Here is a 23026-nt window from a genome sequence, read left to right on the forward strand (position 1 = left end):
ATGGAGGGGCGGCGGCGGAGGGAAGGGAGAGGAGTGAACTCTACGGAGGGAGGAGAGCGGACAGAGGAGTGACCGAGGGGAAGGGAGACGAGTCAGACCGCGAGGCGATCCGAGAGTAAATTTGGAAACTCGGAAATTGTTCATGTAGAAAAAAAGTTGAACGCAGAACGGCCGACGTCTTATATTTCGGCACGGAGAGAGTAACATCTAGTCTCTTATAACTACGATTATATTAATAAAAGCTTCGGTCGTATAAGTTTTATATAAAATTAAAACAAATTTAATTTAAATCATCACATTTTAGGTTTATTAATTAGAGGGACATAGTATAACACTAAATTTAATTTTCTTTAACTTGAGGTGTAAACTATAACTATCAAAATAGTGTGATAAAACATGTGATATGATAAGGTTTATAAGTAGGAAATAGGTTTTACAAAGTCGGCGAGGTGGTTCATATCTTTCTAAGCACGAAATAGGCTACACTAGATTTGAGATGCAGCGCATGTAATCGTGTAACTCAAGAAAAAAATAGACAGAATACGTACATTTGGTCAGCAGGTATTCTGGCACTGGCACGCGTCTGTTAAGACATTTTTATTTTGATACATCCTGATGGCAAAAACCCAATAACATCACATCACAAATTTGCAAGTCTAGCATTGCACCTGGGGTAAATAGAACTTGTCATAAAGCAAAGCTCAATGTGAAAGCTAGAGCAGATACATGTTAAGGAATCAAGACAACAGTATGTTATGAAGGTTTGTTTTAGTCCGTTGATCAACTGGAGTGTGTACACTTGGGGGTTTGGATACTACAATGTTTGTCTAAAAAAGACTACACTACTCTAGTATTGTATCGGTACCTAGCAAAGGTGGGTAGATCAATATTAACAGCACGTGTGAGTTTGGATGTTGAGCAGCGCCACCCTGGTGTGGAGGATGCTCCTGAACAACTTGTCGCTCGCGCCCTCAATCTCGGCGACGCACGCCTCCACCTCGTCAAGCCTCTCTAATGCGGCCACCTCTTTCTCCTCGTCGGAGGAAGCCTTGCTGCTCTTGACGAGAGATTTAAGCGACGATGCCATGGTCTTCTTGGTCGTAGCTGCGGAGGACACAGTCTCGACCGCTGAGAACACTGCGGCGGACGCGCACGCGGCGGCGGCCACGGCCTCGGCGAGGGCCCCGGACACCTCGACCTCTTCAACGCTGTCGGAAACTGAGAGCAACGTTGGGAACTTGGTGACGGATCGTACGGACGAGGCGAGGCGCGCAAGGTCCTTCTCGGCACGGCGCAGGGAGCGCACAGCGGACGCGAGCCTGTTGTCGTCGCGGCGCCGGAGCGCCACCTGCGCGTCGGCCGTGTGCGCCCTGAGCTCGACGACCGTCTCCTGGAACGCGCCGTGCGCGTCGGCGAGGACAAGGAAGCCGTCGAGGAGGCAAGCTGGGGTGGCGGATCCGTGGTGTAGCGCAGAGCGGACTTCCGGGAGAAGGAATAGCTCGGCGAGCGCGGCGTGGAGCGCGTCGAGGTGGGCGAGGCCCGTGGACGCCGAGATCGGGTCAGCAACCCAAGAGCGGACAGCTGCGATGTGGTTGCAGAGGTGGGCGAGGAGCGGGTGGGAGGTGCAGGGCAGGGAGACGGAGCGGACGTGGTAGGCGGCGGCGCGGGGCCTGGAGGCGCGCGCCGGGCTGAGAGGGAATGAGATGGAGCGGCCGAAGCTGGGCGCCATTGCCGGAGACAGAGAGCTGGCTGTTGGTTCTGGTCGACTTGCTTGTTGCTTCTCGTTGCTGTGATCTGGGGAGAGGGAGGAGTTAGACCGGGGTATATAAGAGGGAGAGACGGCGCCGGCCATGGAGCCGAGGGACATGGTGGGTGGCGAGAGCGCGTGCACCGATGGCATCGCTGCATGTTGGGGCTGTTGGTGGAGGGTGGTGGCGAGCGGGAGACATGATCCGCGAGGGGTGGCCGCTGACGCGTGGACGGACACGACCTGGTGCTCCGTGCGCTGCTCTGGATCGGGCTCCAGATCGATCGGCCACCTGCAGCGCCACACGCTTGGTCGCCGACGAGGTGGTTGGCCCGTCGGCCTTGGCCATACGCGTGGATCCTCGCTCGTCGATCTGTTGCCCGGCCGATCCACAGCGGCAAGCGCCGGCGTTGCGGTGTCCCAGTTGAACTGGAGCATGTGGTCGACTCCGGTAGCTCGCCATGTGATCCGGTTCGTTTTCCTCGTGCCGCCCTGCGTTGCTGTCGCCATTGCCGTGCGATCGAGCCAAAGGGTGTTGCCGCTCGTGCCGTCCTGTCTCCCTCCCCTGCCTAGCCACCATTTATAATAGTCCATGGCATGCATTAGCCAACATTCTCATTGCACTAACCTAGTAAGCGTGAGCTCGATCTGGTTTGATTCAAAGAAATGCATAATTTTTTTTTGTAGGATTTTCATGTATTCACAAGTTTCCTATGTGTATTGTTTGTTTGTAAAATTTTGAATCCTTTGCAATATTTAAATTTGTTTTTGTAGGATTGCATTGCACTCCGGAGGAAAAAATTCCATCCACTTAAATCTAATGTTATAATTTCTTATATTTTCTTGTGAGCCGAACGCTACTTAAAAAATCGTGTAGGTTCGAAATCATGTAGGATTCAAGTAGAGCTATTTTTCAATAATATGTTTTTTATTTAATTTTTACAATGTTAGCAAATTAGGGAATTCCGAAAATAATACAGCCTTGGCTACACGGACGCCGACAAGCACCTTTCAGCGAACCATAAGCCGAGCAGGCCTTGTCGTCCACTGGATAGCCAAGCAATCGGTGGCAGTTGTCGTGCCTGACCACCGACATGTCGATTAGCCACGAGGAGGGCCTTTTGTCCAATTCCATGATGAAAGGTTCCTAGATAGGAAATAAATCGTGCGGCCCGTCGACTTCATCCTTTCTTATCCATTAAAAATTGTTCCTTCACGAAGTTGATTTTAGTTATGTATTCGAGCAATGAACTCGGCACAATCCTTCCTTCTTTGCGGGGAGATGATATATGGCACACTAGATTTATGTTTATACCTAAGCACAAAATGATAAAGATGCATATAACTACAAGCCTACACTACATAGCACCCAAAATTGATATAGCAGGCTCAAATTTTATTTGTATACGCACAACTGCATACCATGTTGAACAAAGAGGTTAATGAGAAAATGGAATTAATAAGTAATCCAATTATATAAGTAAAAGAGTATAGCCCTTTTGTTGTCCCGTTGAGATATGTAATTATATACAAAATAAAGGTCAAAGTTCACCTCTAGGCATGTATGTATATCTAAAACAATTATATATTTTTGCAGTGAACGAGATATTTGAGAATAATATGTACATTAGATGAAAAATTAATACATAACACTTTCCACATGCTAAAGATAGAGTCTGTGCATTTCGGAGGGCCGCCGTTAAAGTGACATGTAGTTGGAATCTTCAAGATATTTAAGGATATTATTGTTAGTAAAACTGGACTGAGTGGAGTAGATGGTTTGAGAAAACTACTTTACACCTCATAGAATTACTTTTGATGGTATTCGTACATGTTGACAATTTATATACTTCAAAAGATTCTAAAAATTTATGTAGAACTGTGATGATCGAATGAATCAGACATATAAAAGTGCAATGCAACCTTTAAAATAAACTACCTGGTTTTCCTTTATATAGAGGGAAATGCTTGTAATACAATATTTAATTAAATATCTCAAGGCAACAATAGGAAAACATTTTTTGGTAAACTAGTTTAGTTTATCAAGAAATATGTGCAATGGTAAATAAAAAATTACTAAATAACAAATATGTATCTCACAATATATCAATCTATATAATTAATTCTACATAGTGTACATGAAAAAACTGCTTAGAATAGTGTATCTAAAAAGGCACATTAACAAAAAAAAACTATATATAGAAGCACGTAATTTAATTTGAAGTAAAAAAATTCAAAATAAATTTGGAAGTAAGGTTTAATTTTACTCATTGTGGATCATCAAAACTTAAAACCTCACCAATTACATTATAATAAATAAACTTAACTACTTATTATCATGCATGTTGATGCTATTATTGTTTGAATTAAGTTGGTAGGCATACCAAAACGATAAACTCAATATAAATTAACGAGAGGGGGTGATGAATAACCATCAAATGTCAGTTTATTAACTAGATGGGCATAGAAGAACCCTCGGTGCAAAAGTTAATGTGATGAAACATGATATGATGAGAGAGAGAAGAGAGAGAGAGAGTTGAACAAGAAGCTAAACCAAGCATGGGCCTTGCCCACAAGATTTTGAAGACAAAATATGCATCTTTGTTTCCTTCAAGCCGTGGTTCCACCATCTTTCTCTTGTGTCCTGAATTTTGTCGTTTCATTCAAGATTTGTATATACCTTGATTTATGAGATTTTTTTATTTTTTCTGGATAAGAACAAGCTTTATCCCCAGTTGATAATAGTCAAAGAAGATCGATTTGGTTGGCTTCGATCCGTGGTTTTTCTTCTCAAGCTGATAAGTTCTTCACATACAAAGGATTGGTATCTTTGTGTGCTGACTTGCTACTGCAGTTCTCACTTCAGAAATCCTAAGCACCGGATCAGACTTTGCCTCTCCAAGCGTTTTGGTTCTTAGGCATTTCCTCCATATATGATGCTTCATATGTTTCCTTCCATCATATGCAACGATCTGTGAGTTAGTGCACAAATGGTACTCAAGTTTTTCAGATCATCTTAGATTAAAGGTCAACTTGTTTCCTGCCGTTTTTTCCAACTCGTGTTTATTATGACATCTTGATGAAACCCAACATGTTGGTAAGTCTAGCACTGCCACTGCAGTAAATAGAGCTTGGCATGAAGCAAACTCATTGTGAGAGGCTGAGAGCGAGAGCTCATATATAGATAATAACAGAACAAGACAACTGTATGTTATGGAGCTGTGCTTTAATCCTTTGATCAATCGAGTATGTACACTTGGGGTTTGGACACCACAGTTCTTGTCCAAAAGGCTACACCGGTCTAATACCTAGCTAGGGCAGTCATCAGTTAACAGCACGTCTGAGTCTGGATGTTGAGGAGCGCGACCCTGGTGTGCAGGATGCTCCTGAACACCTTGTCGCTGGCGCTATCGATCTCGGCCACGCACGCCTCCACCTCCTCAAGCCTCTCCAGCGCGGCCAACTCTTTCTCCTCGTCGGAGGAAGGCTTGCTGCTCTTGACGAGAGACTTGAGCGATGATGTCATGGTCTTCTTGGATGCCATCGCCGTCGTGGCCGCGGAGGACACGGACTCGACCGCAGAGAACACTGCGGCTGACGCGCACGCCGCGGCGGCCATGGCCTCGGCGAGTGCTCCAGACACCTCGACCTCCGCCGCGCTGCTGGATGCGGAAGGAGTTGGGAACTTGGCTGCGGATCGTACGGAGGCGGCAAGGCGCGCGAGATCCTTCTCAGCGCGGCGGAGGGAGCGCACGGCCGAGGCCAGCCTGGCGTCGTCGCGGCGCCGGAGCGCGGCCTGGGCATCGGCTGCGTGGGCCCTGAGCTCGACGACCGTCTCCTGGAAGCCTTGGTGCGCGTCGGCGAGGACCAGGAAGCCGTCGAGGAGGCAGGCGGCGGTGGCCGACCCGTACTGGAGCGCGGAGCGTGCTTCCGGGAGGAGCAGTAGCTCGGAGAGCGCAGCGTGGAGTGCATCAAGGTGGGCGAGGCCAGTGGATGGGGAGGCGGGGGCGGCAACCCATGAGCGGACAGCGGCGATGTGTGCACAGAGGTGGGCGAGGAGCGGGTGTGAGCGGCAGGGGAGGGAGACGGAGCGGACGTGGTAGGCGGCGGCGCGTGGTCGGGAGGCGCGCGCCGGGCTGAGCGGGAAGGAGATGGAGCGGCCGAAGCTGGGCGCCATTGCTGGAGAGAGAGCTAGGGTAGCTGTTGGCTCTTGTTGACTTGCGCTTGTTGCTGTGAGATGAGGAGAAGGAGAAGGTTGGGAGGTGTATATATGGGCAAGGGGCGGCGCCGGCCATGGAGGGACATGGTGGGTGGGGAGAGCTCGTGCGTTTTGCATCGGTGGCTGGTTGCACGTTGGGGCGGTTGGTGTGGGTGGCGAGGGGGAGACAGGATCCGCGAGGGGTGGCCATGGACGCGTGCGACCTGCTGCTCAAGATCGAGATCGATCCGGCCACCTGCATCCCGACGCCCACGGTAGCTCGCCTCGATCGGCTCCACGGGGCGCCGAGGGGTGGTTGGCCATACGCGTGGACGTACACTGATGCCCGATCGGCCGGCGGCGTTGAGGTGTCCCGGTCTGTCTGGAGCGCCTCCGTCCATGTGGTCGGTTCCGGTTGCTCGCCATGTGAGCCGGTTCCCTTTGCTCGTGCTGGGACGTTGCCCGTGGCGCACGCAGAAGCACCCGTGCGATCGAGCCAAAGGGTGGCTGCCACTTGCCATAGTGGCAGTGCTGTCTCCCTCACTGCCGCTCCTGTGTCGTCAGCCCTAGCTCATCTCACTGCAAACACTCATCTACTAGGGAGTTTTTATTTAGTTCGTGGTTCTGGATTTAGTTGAAATCAAACTTTGTCGGTTTTAATTAATAATTGATAAAAAAATGTTAACATCCATAATACCAATGCAGATAATATAAAAGTATACTTTATGACAATATTAATAGTATAGATAGATTTTACATTATATATATTTATAATTTTTCTAAATATTTAATGAGATTTTATAAAGTTTAACTTTAACTAAACCCAGAACGCAAAGTAATTGTGAATGGAGAGAGTACAGTACAATAACGATCATGCCGCAATCTACCGTGTCCCGTGCCTACACAACTAACTGGTTAGAGCATCCCAGCGGGAGCCCCAACCCCCCCCCCCAAGGCCCTGTTCGGTTTGATTGGATTGAATCCAGACATCGATTCCATCCAGGCAGGGAATGGGTTAATCCCAACCCTCAACCCAAACCCCAACAACCCTCATTAATTCCCCCCCTTAATCGCTTGCATGTTTCTAACCGTTCGGTTAGCCTGTGCTTCACACACATTGGCTTGCTTTATCTCACGGTCATGGCCAGGAATTTTTTTCCAGATGTCAGGTGGGGATGCTTTTTTCCCAGACCATGTTAGTAGAAGTTGACGGGATTGGATGGGCTAATTTTACCGGGAGGGAGTAAACGAAGAGCCAAGTTTAGAGAGTTGGAAAAGAAATCACCCTAGGGCAGGAAAACCAGGAACTGATCAATCCAAGCCGCATAGGGATTAAACGAACAAGGCCCAAACGGGGTTTTCCTAGCCTCACCTATAAGGTAACATGGTGACCTTACCTCACCTATCACAAGCATGAGCACGTCACCGACCACGAAGCAAGCAACCACAATGGCACCGCCAGTCACGCCGGTCACAAGCATCACAACGTCACCATCAACGAAGACGAAGACCACCATGACACCGCCGGTCACAAGCATCACCATGCCGTCGACCACGAAGACGAACACCATCATGGCATCGTCGTTCACACCGGTCACAAGCATCACCACGTCGCCGACCACGAAGACGAATACCACCATGACACCGCCGGTCACGCCGGCACGAGCATTGATGACCCACAAGTATAGGGGATCGCAACAGTCTTCGAGGGAAGTATTACCCAATTTATTGATTCGACACAAGGGGAGACAAAGAATACTTGAAAGCCTTAACAGCGGAGTTGTCAATTCAGCTGCACTGGAAACGAGACTTGCTCGCAAGAGTTTATCGATAGTAACAGCTTTATAGCAAGTAGCGGTAGTGAAATAACAGCGACAGAGTAACAAAGACAGCAGTAGTGATTTTAGTAAACAGCAGGATTAAAATACTGTAGGCACGGGGACGGATGACGGGCGTTGCATGGATGAGAGAAACTCATGTAACAATCATAACGGGGCATTTGCAGATAATAATAAAACGGTATCCAAGTACTAATAAATCAATAGGCATGTGTTCCAATTATAGTCGTACGTGCTCGCAATGAGAAACTTGCACAACATCTTTTGTCCTACCAGCCGGTGGCAGCCGGGCCTCAAGGGAAACTATCTGGATATTAAGGTACTCCTTTTAATAGAGTACCGGAGCAAAGCATTAACACTCCGTGAACACATGTGATCCTCACATCACCGCCATTCCCTCCGGTTGTCCCGATTTCGTCACTTCGGGGCCATTGGTTCCGGACGACGACATGTGTATACAACTTATAGGTAAGACCATAAACAATGAATATCATGATGAAACAATAACATGTTCGGATCCGAGATCATGGCACTCGGGCCCTAGTGACAAGCATTAAGCATAACAAGTTGCAACAATATCATAAAAGTACCATCTACGGACACTACGCACTATGCCCTAACAATCTTATGCTATTACATGACCAATCTCATCCAATCCCTACCATCCCCTTCACCTACGAGCGGGGAATTACTCACACATGGATGGGGGAAACATGGCTGGTTGATGTAGAGGCGTTGGCGGTGATGGCGGTGATGATCTCCTCCAATTCCCCGTCCCGGCGGAGTGCCAGAACGGAGACTTCTGGCTCCCGCGACGGAGTTTCGCGATGTGGCGGCGTTCTGGAGGGTTTCTGGCGACTTTGACTTCTCTTCTGGCGTTTTTAGGTCGAGGCGAATAAGTAGTCCGAAGGAGGGCGTCGGAGGCCGGCCGAGGGGGCCACACCACGGGCCGCGCGGGCCCCCCCGGGCCGCGCCGCCCTATGGTGTGGGGCCCTCGGGCCTCCACTTCAATTGCCCTTCGGCTCCGTTAGTTTCCTGGGAAAATAGGGCCTTCGCATAAATTCCGAGGTTTTTCCCGAAAGTTGGATTTACTGCACAAAAACGAGACACCGGAGCGATTCTGCTGAAAACAGCGTTAGTCCGTGTTAGTTGCATCCAAAATAGACAAATTAGAGGCCAAACAATAGCAAAAGTGTTCGGGAAAGTAGATACGTTTTGGACGTATCAACTCCCCCAAGCTTAGCTTATTGCTTGTCCTCAAGCAATTCGAGTTAACAAGCGAGCGATAAAAGAACTTTCACGAACACATTTGCTCATATGATGTATATATATTCCCATGTTATGGCTAATACTTAAGCGAGTTCATAATGAGACACATGCAAATAAGATCATCTAACAGCTATGTCAATCATGGAGAGGTACCAACAATTAATAATAAGCATCAAGAATCATGTACATAAGCAAGATTGCAATGTTCATAAGAGAGTATGATAAAGTGGTATCTCGCTTGCTCGTATTTGATTGGCAAAACATAAATGCCCGGGCACCTCTGGAGTTCATAGAAAGACTAGAAGTAGTGATTGCCAAAAGATAAATGCATCAAAGTTATACCACAATCAATCATATTTTGAGACAAGCATATTGTACTAAGAATGAAAGTTGTGCTCTCAAGATAGTACTCAAAGAAATAATGGAGACACAACATAAAAGTAAAAGATTGACCCTTCGCAGAGGGAAGCAGGGATTAACATGCGCTAGAGCTTTTCATTTTTATAAATCAGGAGTAAAATTATTTTGAGAGGTGTTTGTTGTTGTCAACGAATGGTAATGGGTACACTAACTACCTCGCCAACCGGACTTTCAAGAGCGGCTCCCATGAATTATTGCATATTTATTTGGCACTCCTTCCAACCTTTCTTGCACAAACCATGGCTAACCGAATCCTCGGGTGCACGCCAACAATCTCATACCATGAACGAGTGCCTTTTTATTTTAGTTTTATTATGATGATGACACTCCCCCCAACCTTTGCTTACACAAGCCATGGCTAACCGAATCCTTCGGGTGCCGTCCAACAATCACAAACCATGGAGGAGTGTCTATTTAAGTTTAATTAATTCGGGACTGGGAATCCCATTGCCAGCTCTTTTTGCAAAATTATTGGATAAGCGGATGTGCCACTATTCCATATGAGAGTCCGTCAAAAGTAAATGACAAGGTTGAAAGCTAAACACCACATACTTCCTCATGAGCTATGAAACATTAACACAAATTGAGAAGCATTTTGAAGGTTTTAAAAGTAGCGCATGAGAATTTACTTGGAATGGTTTGAAATGCCATGAATAGGTATTTATGGTGGACACTCTGGAATAACTTGGTTTTCATGTGTTTGGAGGCACGAGCAGCGTTCCCGCTCGAGTACAAGTGAAGGCTAGCAAAAAGACTAGGGAGCGACAAATCAAGAGAGCGATGACTCGTCATAATCATGCTTGCGGCAAAATAAATTAACAGAGGCATAAAAGTGATACAAGAACTCGAAGCAATATAGATCATCGAGGCTTAATTGACTTTTTGTTCAGTCATATGCATGCGTGAGCATGTGCCAAGTCGATATAAATGAATTATTCAGAGGAGGATACCACAATGCCATACTTACTTATGAATAAAACAATGCAAGCAAACATCCATGACATGCTACTCATATTAATAAATTGGAGCTAATCATGAGAGATCATGAACTACTAGACTTTCTTAAATAACATATACCTCACATGAACCAACTAAGCATGCTCACATGGATGAGTATATGTACAAAAATGAAAACAAATAGAGTTCATACCAGACCTCTCACCACAATCGGATTGTCGTAGATCGTCATTATTGCCTTTTCACTTGTGTAGCTTGGATAATATGAAATGAAAACCACGCTCCAGCCACCGAAGACCATTGAACTCATAAAGAACTTTACAAACCAAAGAAGAACAGCAAATATTTTTGGTGTTTTCAAATTGCAAATAAGAACAAGAGGAAACAAGCAAACAAAGCAAAATCTTTTTGGGTTTTCTTATAGCAAACTAGCAATAGCAAATAAAGCGAAACAAATGCAAGAAACCAAAGCAAACAAATGGTGAAGAGAAACAACAGAAATATTTTTGGTCTTTTTGTGTTTTGGAAAGGAACAAAGCAAAAACAAGAAATAGCAAACTAAAAGAAACACGAGAAAAGCGAGATGGCAGAAATCTGCCAAAACCTGACAGCAGTACAGAAATCGATTTTTACAAAAATCTTACGTTGCTCAGTTCAAAAAGTGTTCAACTAATGAAAGTTAGATAACAACCTGGGGAACCTGCACAAAAATTTGCAACTCAAAATACTGTTCTGGCTGGGCGCACGAATTTTTACGGTAACAGCCCAGAATCTGTTTTCAGGCAGCACTTCCCCAAATATCATCTTCCTCTCATTAGAAAACCACTCAAAGAGACCAAACAAGTATATACAAGTATCCAGCAATCATAATATGCAAAGAATGAGTGATGCCGGTATACCTCCCCCAAGCTTAGGCTTTTGGCCTAAGTGGAGTTCAATCCCATCGAGGGCCCGGGTTCCACGCCGGTGGATCATATGTGGAGTAGTCATAATAAGGTACCGATGCGAAGAAAAGCGTGGGGGTTCCTCATACCCAGCTGGTGGATGCGAAGAGCTTGCTGCATCGGATGACGAGTCGAGGTGTTCCTCGACCTCATCCGTGTTGTCTCGTGCACGATGGCTTCCTCCCTCGATGTATGCATTAACTGCACTTTCCGTGACTGACCAATCCCCCCTGAAATCAAGGTTAAACAGAGAAGGTGCAGGCAATCCTACTGATTTTTCAACTTTCTTAGTCTTTGTCCAAGATTTCTTGTAAAATGTTATTCTATAAGACAGGTTCCCAACATTAGACGAATTAGAAAGAAATTCATGCTTAATCATGGAAGCTATGTCAAGTTTCTCCATAGGGAGCGGAATATCAAGACTGTGAGGTCTCACATTATGCATAGCTAATAAACGAGAGGCGATGAGACCTCCACAAATTCCTCCCTTATCACGATTAGTGGCAAGTCTGTTGGCTATCAAAGCTCCCAAGTTATAAGTCCTATTACCTTGTAATGCAGCAGCTAGAAAGGCTAGATCCGGGATAGTTATTTTACCTCCAATCTTTCTCGCTAGAACGCACTTGGTAATGAAATAGGCGAAATAACGAATAGCTGGGAAATGAATACTACTGATTTTACCATCATCCCCTGAGAAACTCCTTCCATGACAAATCATCTCGAAGAGGTCCAAGAGCTCTTGCGGCGATCCCTTTATCTTCTCGCATGATCCCCATTGCGGCACTTTGATTGCTTGCACAAAAATCACTCGAATGGCAAGTTGACAGTTTTATTATAAATTTTGTACTTGAACCATGGGGTTAGACCGTGACCAATTGAATTTAAAATCTTGCACTACCGACATAGTCAGCTTCACATATTGGCATGGTTCCCCGTCAACAAAATCATCCAATCCTGCACGAGAGATTAAATTTTGGACGTCCCGCAAAATCCCTGCACTTCTCATGAAATCCACACACGGATAATAAGTGGGATATACTCCTTCTTCCCGGTGAACTCTCATGACCTGTGGCACCTCCAACTCATGTTGGTTGAGTTGGTACCTACCTCCTTCCATTTTCTGAAATTTTTAACAAACAATATAAAACTTGATTTGGTGACATACAATTGAGGGAAACTACCATAGGAACTTGCTAGAGTACTAATCATGCATCAAAACTAATTTCTACCAATTAGAACAAGCATGCAAGCTCACCAAACATGTTACCTACAGCAGCAAAATATTCAAGATATACTCAACCAAACAAAATTCTACTTGGATGGGTGGAGGAGTCACATGCCAAGGAGCAAATGTGCCAAATTTCAGCAGAAATCGAGGCTGAGCAAAGAGATCGAGAAATCTGGAGTTCTTGAGCAAAAACGCGAGTGAGAGGAAATGTGTTCGAGTTTTTCGGGAGAGAGAAGGTGCTGGGAGGAAGAGATGGCAAAGTGGGGCAAGGAGGGGCCCACACCACATGGTGGCGCGGCCACCTCCTTGGCCGCGCCGGCCTGTGGTTTGGCGCCCTCTGGTGCCCCACAGGTCATCCTCATGTGCTCCCAGGTGCCTCGTCGAAAAATAAGACCAACGGTATAATTTTCACGAATTTTTGAAAACTTTGAAAAATGCACATTTTCTGGGTATTAAGTTTATTATTACTGGCCAGGAAAATTTTTGAAATCTCAAATCAACTAAGAAACTTTGCAAATTAAAAGTGCTACAGGCAACTAAAGCAAGTGGAGGAAGAAAGAGATGTTGTTTACCTCCTCTATGCATATAAAAGGTATTTGTTAACAAGGTTGATCAAGTCTTGCCACCAAATAAATTTTACATAGCATATGAAGAAATAAATCTCAAATCAATCATGTTACCTTGAATTGTATTGATATGGATCCAATCACAAGAGTTTGATATTCTTCTTTAGGCTCATATATAGGACAATCAATAGTTCCCACTTTGATAGTTCTCACATGAGAAATAGTATTAACTCCGCGAGGCTTTTTCAATCCTCTTGGGGAAATAGACGGTGTGTTCCTTATCATCAACATTGAAAGTAACCTTTCCTTTATTGCAATCAATAACAGCCCCTGCGGTGTTAAGAAAAGGTCTCCCAAGAATAATGGACATATTATCATCTTCGGGCATTTCCAACACAACAAAATCAGTTAATATCAAGCGGTTATTAGTAACTTGAACAGGAACATCCTCACATATACCAACAGGAATAGCAGTAGATTTATCAGCCATTTGCAAAGATATATCGGTAGGTATCAACTTATCTAAGTAAAGTCTCTTATAAAGAGAAAAAGGCATAACACTAACACCGGCTCCCAAGTCACATAGAGCAGTTTTAACATAATTATTCTTAATAGAACAAGGAATAGTAGGTATACCAGGTCGCCCAACTTCTTTGGAACTTTGCCATTGAAAGAGTAATTAGCAAGCATAGTGGAAATTTCCTCATTGGGGATTTTCCTTTTGTTAGTAACAATATCTTTCATATACTTTGAATAAGGAGGCAATTTAATAGCATCGGTCAAAGGAATTTGCAAGAATAAAGGTTTCATCCAATCACAGAATTTATTATAGTGTTCCTCTGTTGACTGCCAAAACCCACCGGCGGGCAGCGGCCTTGTCAACACTGTAGAGCCGGGGGGAGCCTAGAGCTGCGGCTGGCTGAGACCCCTCCGAGCGACGGCCCGCAATGCTCTTCTGGTCACACGCGGCGTTGCGAAGTGCAAGGGCGTGCCACCTGACCTATACCCGGTCGGGAAGGTGATGAGGATGCCTCGCTTAGTTTCTGCGCAGGGCATACATGTAAACATTAAATGCGAGCCTCGATCGGCTCTCAGGTTATCCTGTGAATCGGCTCAAAGAGCCGATCCACCCATGATCCGTACGGGGTGCACGAATACTTGGTGGTCCTGCTTGATCAAGATGAAGCTAATGAGATCTACGACGATTTAGGGTTTTCACCGCATAACCGGATCATCCTACTCCAGGTTGGGCCTTGCGGCCACGCACGGTGCTCGTAAGCCGATCCTAAACAAGGCCAAAAAACCAACATGAAGTTGATCCTAGGAACATCCCGTTTAGGACTTGCGAACGCCACCCTACGTGCCACTCGGATCCTCCCCCCATTGTAAGGCCAAACTATTGCGGATATTAAACTAATCCTTGTAGAACAAGGAGCAATCGTAACGGACCAGATCTACTAAATAATGATCAAGCGGGGTGCCGCCCCCACACCGAGATAGGCGTGAGGGCGGCTAGATATGCAAGGGTTGCACTACGTAAGCATGCTTAAACGAAGAACAATGCTAACCCTAACACATCTAATGATAACTACGTTGCTCGCCATCAAAAGCGCTTCGAGTACGAGCAACGCATGAACAACGTGGGGCTTGTGCTGCCTAGATCGCAAGATGCGATCTAGGCAGCATGTCGCTTACCGATAGAAACCCTCGAGACGAAGGAGTTGGCGATGCGCCGAGATTGGTTTGTTTTTGGGGTTGAACGTGAGTTGTTGTTTATTCCATAAACCCTAGGTACATATTTATAGTCCGGGGGACTTTCTAATGAGGGCGTGCACTAAACCGTGCACGAGTAAGATTCTATCTTTTATCTAAAATAATAAACTACTAAATAAAGATACACGGGCAATTCAGCCCAAAACCCTTCGTACCAGGCCGCTTTAGAAATCTTCCACATGTAATCTTCCAAGCCCGGCCCACCTCGGATTTGTCTAAAATCTGGTGATAACACATGCCCCCTGGTTTTGGAAATAACATTTCCAAAATCATTATGCTTTCCCTTCGAAGGGTCATGTCGTGGCGGAAGCGGAGCCGTTACGGCATCCGTCATCATTATGCCCTGTCTTCTCGGCTTCTCTAAAAATTCGACGGCTTTAGCATCGATCCCTTGGAAGCTGTAATGGCATTAAACCTTCACCAGATTTCTCATTATTTAACCGTGCCGACTGGTTAGCTCTCTTTATCCTCTATTCCATCCCAGCTATCGGCACCAAAAAACCCTCTCCTCCTGTAGCGATGTCTTCCTCTTCCTCTTCCTTCTCAAAACTTTTCCCCCAATCTTCGCCGAAGAAGAAGAACGAGGACAGCCTCCACCCCACAGTGAATCCCTTCTCCTCCGACAAGGAGGAGAAAGAAGGAGAAGCAGCGAAGGCCAAGGCCGCCAAGCTCCCGCCGAAGAAACGCCCCGCATGTGGGCGGACAGCGAGGACGAAGACGATGACGAAGATGAAGAGGAGGAGGATGACTCCTCCTCCTCCATCGGGTATCCGCCGACCAAGCGCTTCCGCTCTCGGGCGGACAGCGAGGATGATGATGATGACGAGGAGGAAGAGGCTCCGGCCAAGGGCTGGGGCAGCAGCGACGAGGAGCTCCTCGGGAGCAGCGCCGACGACGTCGACGGCGGCGATGACGAGGACAGCGACGACTAGTAGTATAGGACTAGTAGTAGCAGTGCACTAGGCACCAGATCCCTCTTTTGAGAGCCATCGGCTCTTTCTTGTAAAGCCGCTCCTTGGAATTACTGAAATTGTTCTTTCCATTCATCCTTTAATCGCTCCAATTTCATTCCCTCCGTTTGTCATGCTAAGACCGATAGCAACGCGTCGGACTTCTTTCCTTTCCTTGTGGCAACAGCACGGTCCAAGCCCTGTACTAGACGACGGCTTTTCCTTCCCAGTTCCTCCCTGAGACGACCATGATGCAGCCGCAGCCGAGGTGACCCTAATCGGCTCTTAAAAACAGGGCATCTTCCAGGCTTGTTGCCCCCGAGTCTCAGCCAAGGTAAAGCAGAGCTGTATGGACCTAGGCTCGATCATGCCTGAGGGAGCTCCTTATGCCGAGCTAGCCGATTTAAACATACATCGGCTTCCCAAAGCAGAGAGCCCTCAAGGTGAGCTGCCCCCCGAGTTTCTTCAGTTCCTGCGGCCGGATAGGCTCCTTTCCTTTGATGGACCTGATGCAATCCATCCTTGACCTCGATCCGCACGCCCATGCTGCTCCTGACATTGTCCTTGAAGAAATCTCCCTTGAGTCGATGGCCATGCATCGGCTTTCATGTCCTTAAGTCGATGCCTGCTGCATCGGCTGTGTTCGAAAATTTTCGAATTTTCATTTTTATTACGGCCGACCTGTGCATTGGCCCCCATATTCCAATTCCCATCAACAAAAGATGAGATGCTTCTGTTGCATATCCTCGTATTTTCATATACCTGGGTGCCCCCCCGAGCCGATTCTGTCAAGAAAATTGATGGTATCGGCTCTGTTGGATAACATGTTGAACCCGAGGCGAGAAGGTAGGTGAGGATAATTTTGGCCGATTGCTGGAATCGGCCTCCACGTTGCTTGCTCGTTGAAGGTTTTGTAAGTTCCCTTCGTAAATTTTTGGGGCCGATCACAAGGATCAGCCTCTCCTGGTTTGCTCATTGGTTTGATCTTGCTACTTGGTCGAGCCGGATGAAACCAACCCAACCTCGACTTGATGCGCTTGCTATCGTCCACCTTGAGTGCTCCGTAGAGTCGTGGAGCGCTACGCTCCGTCGGCAAGACGAGTACCATGTTTGTGCCGGCCGATGTCTCATCATCGGCTTTCCTCTGTTTAGGGCGCCACTCCATTTTCCGTGGACGACCCTCTTCATCCAGGGTTCGCTGAACCTTTGCAGCCAGATCAGGCCGTGCCTTCCTTAGCGTATGCAGGTACAACCTTTCGGCTTCCTCTAGGCCGCGCAATCGCTGAACCCTGCGCTTTTGGGAACGGCTGAGTCCGTCAGGGCACCACCTTGGCCGGTGGTACCTGTCTTCTTCCACTTCTCCCTCGTCTTCTGAATCTTCAAGATCTGCCCAACGAGGTGACTCAGCGTGTTCGCTCTGTGGCGGGAGAGGCCCTAGGCGCTCGAACACAGACACGTTGGCTGCCTCCTTCTTTTTCTGGTTGCATTCCGGGCAATTGCCGATTGTGGGTAATCGGACCATTCCTGAATCCCAGCAGTATCTGAAGAAGGGGCAGTCCCAATGCCTGGCGTTGTCGTCTTGCTCCCTTGATGCTTCCGTGGCATAGCGCTCGTGCTCCTCCTCATCGCGATTCTGCCGACGATATCTTCTGGCTTCTCTAGCCAGACGATCTCTTCTATCATCGTAATTGTGCCGTCGGCGTTGGTCATACTGACTCACATATTTGTTGAGGAGGTGATCAGAGAGGGGTCGCTGATATCTTATATTCTTCACCTCTCTCTCTGTGACATAGCGCTTGCCATCATGTCGGAGCCGATCGCGTGGAGCGGCCTCCTCGGTGTCCTTGCTATGAGAGCAGCTGCCCTCATCTCCAACTTTGCCAGAGTGGTTTCCAGGTCCTACCATGTTGATGCTGAACGAGGGACCCGGTCGGCAACCTTCGGGGTAGATGATTTCTACCATGTTAACGGCGGGGAAGGGTTGGGTGTCGACCTTCATGGCGTGCATCGGTTGAAAATTAGCCGCCCCTTCTCTATCGCCGCTTGGATGTGCCGACGCCACACCCGGCGGTCGTTGGTGGCATGGGAAAGCGAGTTGTGGAACTTGCGGTACGGCTTTCCGTTCAGCTCTTTCGCCGTGGGGAACTTGAGACCTTCGAGGAACCGTCAACTGTTTCTCCTTGAGCAGGAGGTCGAAGATTTGTTCGGTCTTGGTTACGTCAAAATCAAATCCCACAGGCGGCCCCGGTGGCTTTACCCATTTGCGAGCCACGGGGTTCCCCACGAGTCCACTCAGCCACCGCTATCTCTTGGCCTCCCGCGGGCACTTCATCCTCCTCCGTATCGACCATAACTACTGCACGCTTGAACTTGTCTTGGTACAGGTCGGGGTGGCGCCGTTCATATGCCGATAGTTTCGAACCATGTGCGCCGGCGAGGATAATCTGCTTGGGAGGCCGTGTCCTTGAGCTGTGTTGCAAGGCCTGCTACGCCAACTCGACTCGCTTCCTTTTCAGTTATACGAACCGAATAACATCGGTTCCTAAGATTCCTGAAGCGCTCGGATGTATTCTGTCACCGTTTCCCGCGCTTCGACGTAGTTGTGCTAGATCGGCAATGCCGGACTCGGAAGCTTCGAATGGTATTGCATATGGAACTGTTCTTCCAATTGCTTCCAAGACTCGGATGGAGTTCGGCTGGCGAGAGGCGTACCATCCAAAAGCCGATCCCGTGAGGGACTGTGAAAAGAGCCTCACGCGTAGCTGATCCGACACCGAAGCCGGTCCTAGTTGAGCCAAATATCGGCCGACGTGCTCGATGGAGCCGGAGCCATCCGATCCACCGAATTTGGAGAAGTCGGGAGCCGATATTTAGGTGGCGGCGGGATCATCTCGTAATCGTCGTGGTACGGCTTGGAATAGCCGATCGCCCTTCTTTTCGGCATCATGCCGAACCGGTCTCTCGGTATGGTACTGATCCGATCCGCCGTGTCTGGCCGTAGGAGTTGCACTCCGAAGATTCGTCGGGGTGGCGTACTTGGCCTGCCATGTTTGCTTTTCCAGCTACGAGCCAGCTGCAGGAGCTGGGCTCGGGAGTTTCGTCGGTGTGGCGTATTTAGTTAGCCACGTCCGCTCTGTCGCCGACGTTCCTCCCTGTCTTCGCCGGAGTCCCCGATGTTGTGGCCTGGTTTGTGAGCGCCCGATCACCACAATCCGGCACATACATGCACGCGTATCCATGAGGGATCTCCTTAGGCGCCTCCATTAAGAACCGGTAGTCACCGGGGTCGCCACCAATCTCGTAGACGAGGAATGCCGGTGTAGTCGGCACTTCGGCAGAGTGCCGCCAACGCAAATGGCAGCGGTGGATCGGGACCGGAATGGTAACTCTCCTTGATGAGTCCCGAGCGCTGGTCCCGACGGCGAGTACCGGTGGCTCATGATCTCCTGGATCACGCGCAGAGCGACACGCTCCGAGCACGTTGACCAAGTTCTCGAGTGGCGGTGTAGCGAGTGAGCCACCGGGTAGTTGATCTCCCGCCGTGCACCCCGGTGCGTTCCTCCGACGAGGTAGAGAGGTCTATCCCATCGAGTGCACCTTCCGGTGAGAACCCCTTCCATCCGATGCCACCGGAACGGGTTCTGCGAAAAGAGCCGATGAGGTCGGCTTCGAGGGTAGCCTTGATCTCGTTGTATTGCTTCTTGAGGTCGTCGGGCGGATCCTCGTAGGTGACCGGCGTGCCGTCCGCCATCTCGGATGTAGATGGCGATGTGGTTGATGTAGACGATTGTCCCACCGGGCGTGCCGGAATGTGTTGACTGCCAAAACCCACCGGCGGGCAGCGGCCTTGTCAACACCGTAGAGCCGGGGGGAGCCTAGAGCTGCGGCTGGCCGAGACCCCTCCGAGCGACGGCCCGCAATGCTCTTCCGGTCACACGCGGCGTTGCGGCGTGCAAGGCGTGCCACCTGACCTATACCTGGTCGGGGAAGGTGATGAGGATGCCTCGCTTAGTTTCTGCCGCGGGCATACATGTAAACATTAAATGCGAGCCTCGATCGGCTCTCGGGTTATCCCGTGAATCGGCTCAAAGAGCCGATCCACCCATGATCCGTACGGGGTGCACGAATACTTGGTGGTCCTGCTTGATCAAGATGAAGCTAATGAGATCTACGACGATTTAGGGTTTTCACCGCATAACCGGATCATCCTACTCCAGGTTGGGCCTTGCGGCCACGCACGGTGCTCGTAAGCCGATCCTAAACAAGGCCAAAAAACCAACATGAAGTTGATCCTAGGAACATCCCGTTTAGGACTTGCGAACGCCACCCTACGTGCCACTGGATCCTCCCCCCCTTGTAAGGCCAAACTATTGCAGATATTAAACTAATCCTTGTAGAACAAGGAGCAATCGTAACGGACCAGATCTACTAAATAATGATCAAGCGGGGTGCCGCCCCCACACCTGAGATAGGCGTGAGGGCGGCTAGATATGCAAGGGTTGCACTACGTAAGCATGCTTAAACGAAGAACAATGCTAACCCTAACACATCTAATGATAACTACGTTGCTCGCCATCAAAAGCGCTTCGATGACGAGCAACGCATGAACAACGTGGGGCTTGTGCTGCCTAGATCGCAAGATGCGATCTAGGCGACATGTCGCTTACCCGATAGAAACCCTCGAGACGAAGGAGTTGGCGATGCGCCGAGATTGGTTTGTTTTTGGGGTTGAACGTGAGTTGTTGTTTATTCCATAAACCCTAGGTACATATTTATAGTCCAGGGGACTTTCTAATGAGGGCGTGCACTAAACCGTGCACGAGTAAGATTCTATCTTTTATCTAAAATAATAAACTACTAAATAAAGATACACGGGCAATTCAGCCCAAAACCCTTCGTACCAGGCCGCTTTAGAAATCTTCCACATGTAATCTTCCAAGCCCGGCCCACCTCTGGATTTGTCTAAAATCTGGTGATAACATCCTCTTCCTTTGATTTTAATTTCTTAGCAGGAAAAGGCATTTGCTTTTGCACCCAAGGTTCTCTTTCATTACCATGTTTCTCAGCAATAAAATCTTCTTTAGTATACTTTTTATTTTTAGCATGCTTTTCAGGTTCTTTTTCAACCTCTTCTTTATCGGGAGTATCATTCTTATCATTATCTTCACTATTATCATGTTCATTACCACTTTCGGTTTCGGCATCGAAATAGAAATACTATTAGGATCATTAACAGGTTCGGAGGATTCTACAACATTTTTATGTTTCTTCTTCTTTTTCTTAGAATGAGCTCTAGGTTCAATGCGTTGAGAATCTTGTTCAATTCTTTTGGGATGCCCTTCAGGATATAGAGGATCCTGGGTAGAGACACCACCTCTAGTTGTTACTTCATAAGCATGTTTTTCTTTAGCATTATTTCCTAACAAGTCATTTTGCACTTTAGTGAGTTGATCAATTTGAGTTCGAATCATATGAAAATGTTTAACAAGCATCTTAACATCATTGGAGGTTCTCTCCACAATATCATGCAATTGACTAATAGCTTGAGAATTTTCCATTAGATGATTCTCTACTCTCATATTAAAATTTTCTTGCTTAACAATATAATTATCAAACTCATCTAAGCATTGCGCGAGGAGGTTTTGAATACGGAATATCTTCCCTAGTAAAGCGTTGAAGCGAGTTTACCTCAATCATGGATGAAGGGGGAATTATCTCACATATATCTTCTATTGGAGGTAGATTCTTCACATCTTCAGATTTAATACCTTTCTCCTTGAGAGACTTCTTGGCTTCCCTCATATCTTCATCATTCAATTTAATTAAACCCCTCTTCTTCACTATTGGCGTTGGAGTTGGTTCAGGCGTATTCCAATCATCATAATTCCGGCCTATTTTAGCCAATAATTCTTCGGCGTCGTGCAGAGTTCTTTTCACGAAAACACAACCAGCACAACTATCCAGGTACGCCCTAGACTCAATGGTTAGTCCACTATAAAATATATCAAGTAAATCATGCTTTTCCAAATCATGGTCGAGCAAAGCTCTAATAAGAGAGCAAAATCTTGCCCAAGCTTCAGGCAATTTCTCTTCATCTCCTTGATCAAAATTATAAACTCTCTGCAAAGCAGCATGTTGAGCACTAGCAGGAAAGTATTTCCGAAAGAAAACAGCAAGCAATTCTTTTGGACTTTTAATAGAACTAGGTGGCAAACTATTATACCAGGTTTTAGCGTCATCCTTTAATGAGAATGGAAAGATTTTAGCAACAAAGTAAGTACGCTTCTTAACATCATCAGAAAACAAGCTACTCAAAGTAGATAACTCGGTCATGTGTTCAACAACACTTTCTTTTTCGGTACCACAAAAAGGTGTTTTCTCAACAATAGCTATATGAGATAGATCAAGAGAAAAATCATAATCTTTATCCCTAATGTTTATAGGAGATGTGGCAAATTTAGGATCGGGAGACAGTTTATATCTAACGGTATGTTACGCAAGCAACTTTTTAATTTTTCTTGCATCGGTAGTAGCATTGCATTTTTCAATAAAATCATCATCAAGCTCCACATAATCTTCCTCAAGATCATCACTAAAATAATCAAGTTCGGGTGAACTAACGAGGTGTAGTAGCATTAGGAGTTTCGGTATTTTCAATTTGTCTAGACTTAGCAATTGTAGCATCTAGAAAAGATCCCAATGAACCACTATCATCAAGCACGGCAGAAACATTATCAATATTATGAGAGTGTTCAGATTCAGCGAGATGTACCCGCATGCGAAGCATGTGGCGGTGAAACAAGTTTATCAATCACGGATGGTGAATCAAGTGTAGCGGAGGTACTCGGAATTGTACCTTTTCTTGTAGTGGATGGTAATATGGCGATCTTAGTATCGCGAGGTTTACCCATGATGGAGAATTTGCAGCGAACAATATTAATCCAAGTGAATTTCCAAATAAAGCTATGCTCCCCGGCAACGGCGCCAGAAAATAGTCTTGATGACCCACAAGTATAGGGGATCGCAACAGTCTTCGAGGGAAGTATTACCCAATTTATTGATTCGACACAAGGGGAGACAAAGAATACTTGAAAGCCTTAACAGCGGAGTTGTCAATTCAGCTGCACCTGGAAGCA

General features: G+C 47.2%; 2 protein-coding genes across 2 annotated transcripts; both read right to left on the reverse strand.

Annotated features, from left to right (window-relative positions):
• Positions 1-889: 889 nt before the first annotated feature.
• LOC124684628 lies at positions 890-1875 on the reverse strand. Its single transcript, XM_047218903.1, has one exon. The coding sequence runs from the start codon at positions 1865-1867 to the stop codon at positions 890-892; it is 978 nt and encodes a 325-aa protein (XP_047074859.1). The 5' UTR covers positions 1868-1875.
• Positions 1876-4956: 3081 nt separating this feature from the next.
• LOC124684629 lies at positions 4957-5924 on the reverse strand. The gene has a single exon (XM_047218905.1). The coding sequence runs from the start codon at positions 5922-5924 to the stop codon at positions 5076-5078; it is 849 nt and encodes a 282-aa protein (XP_047074861.1). The 3' UTR covers positions 4957-5075.
• Between the last annotated feature and the right edge of the window lie 17102 nt (positions 5925-23026).

This window comes from Lolium rigidum, chromosome 1 (genome assembly GCF_022539505.1).
Source record: "Lolium rigidum isolate FL_2022 chromosome 1, APGP_CSIRO_Lrig_0.1, whole genome shotgun sequence".
Taxonomy (NCBI): Eukaryota; Viridiplantae; Streptophyta; class Magnoliopsida; order Poales; family Poaceae; genus Lolium; species Lolium rigidum.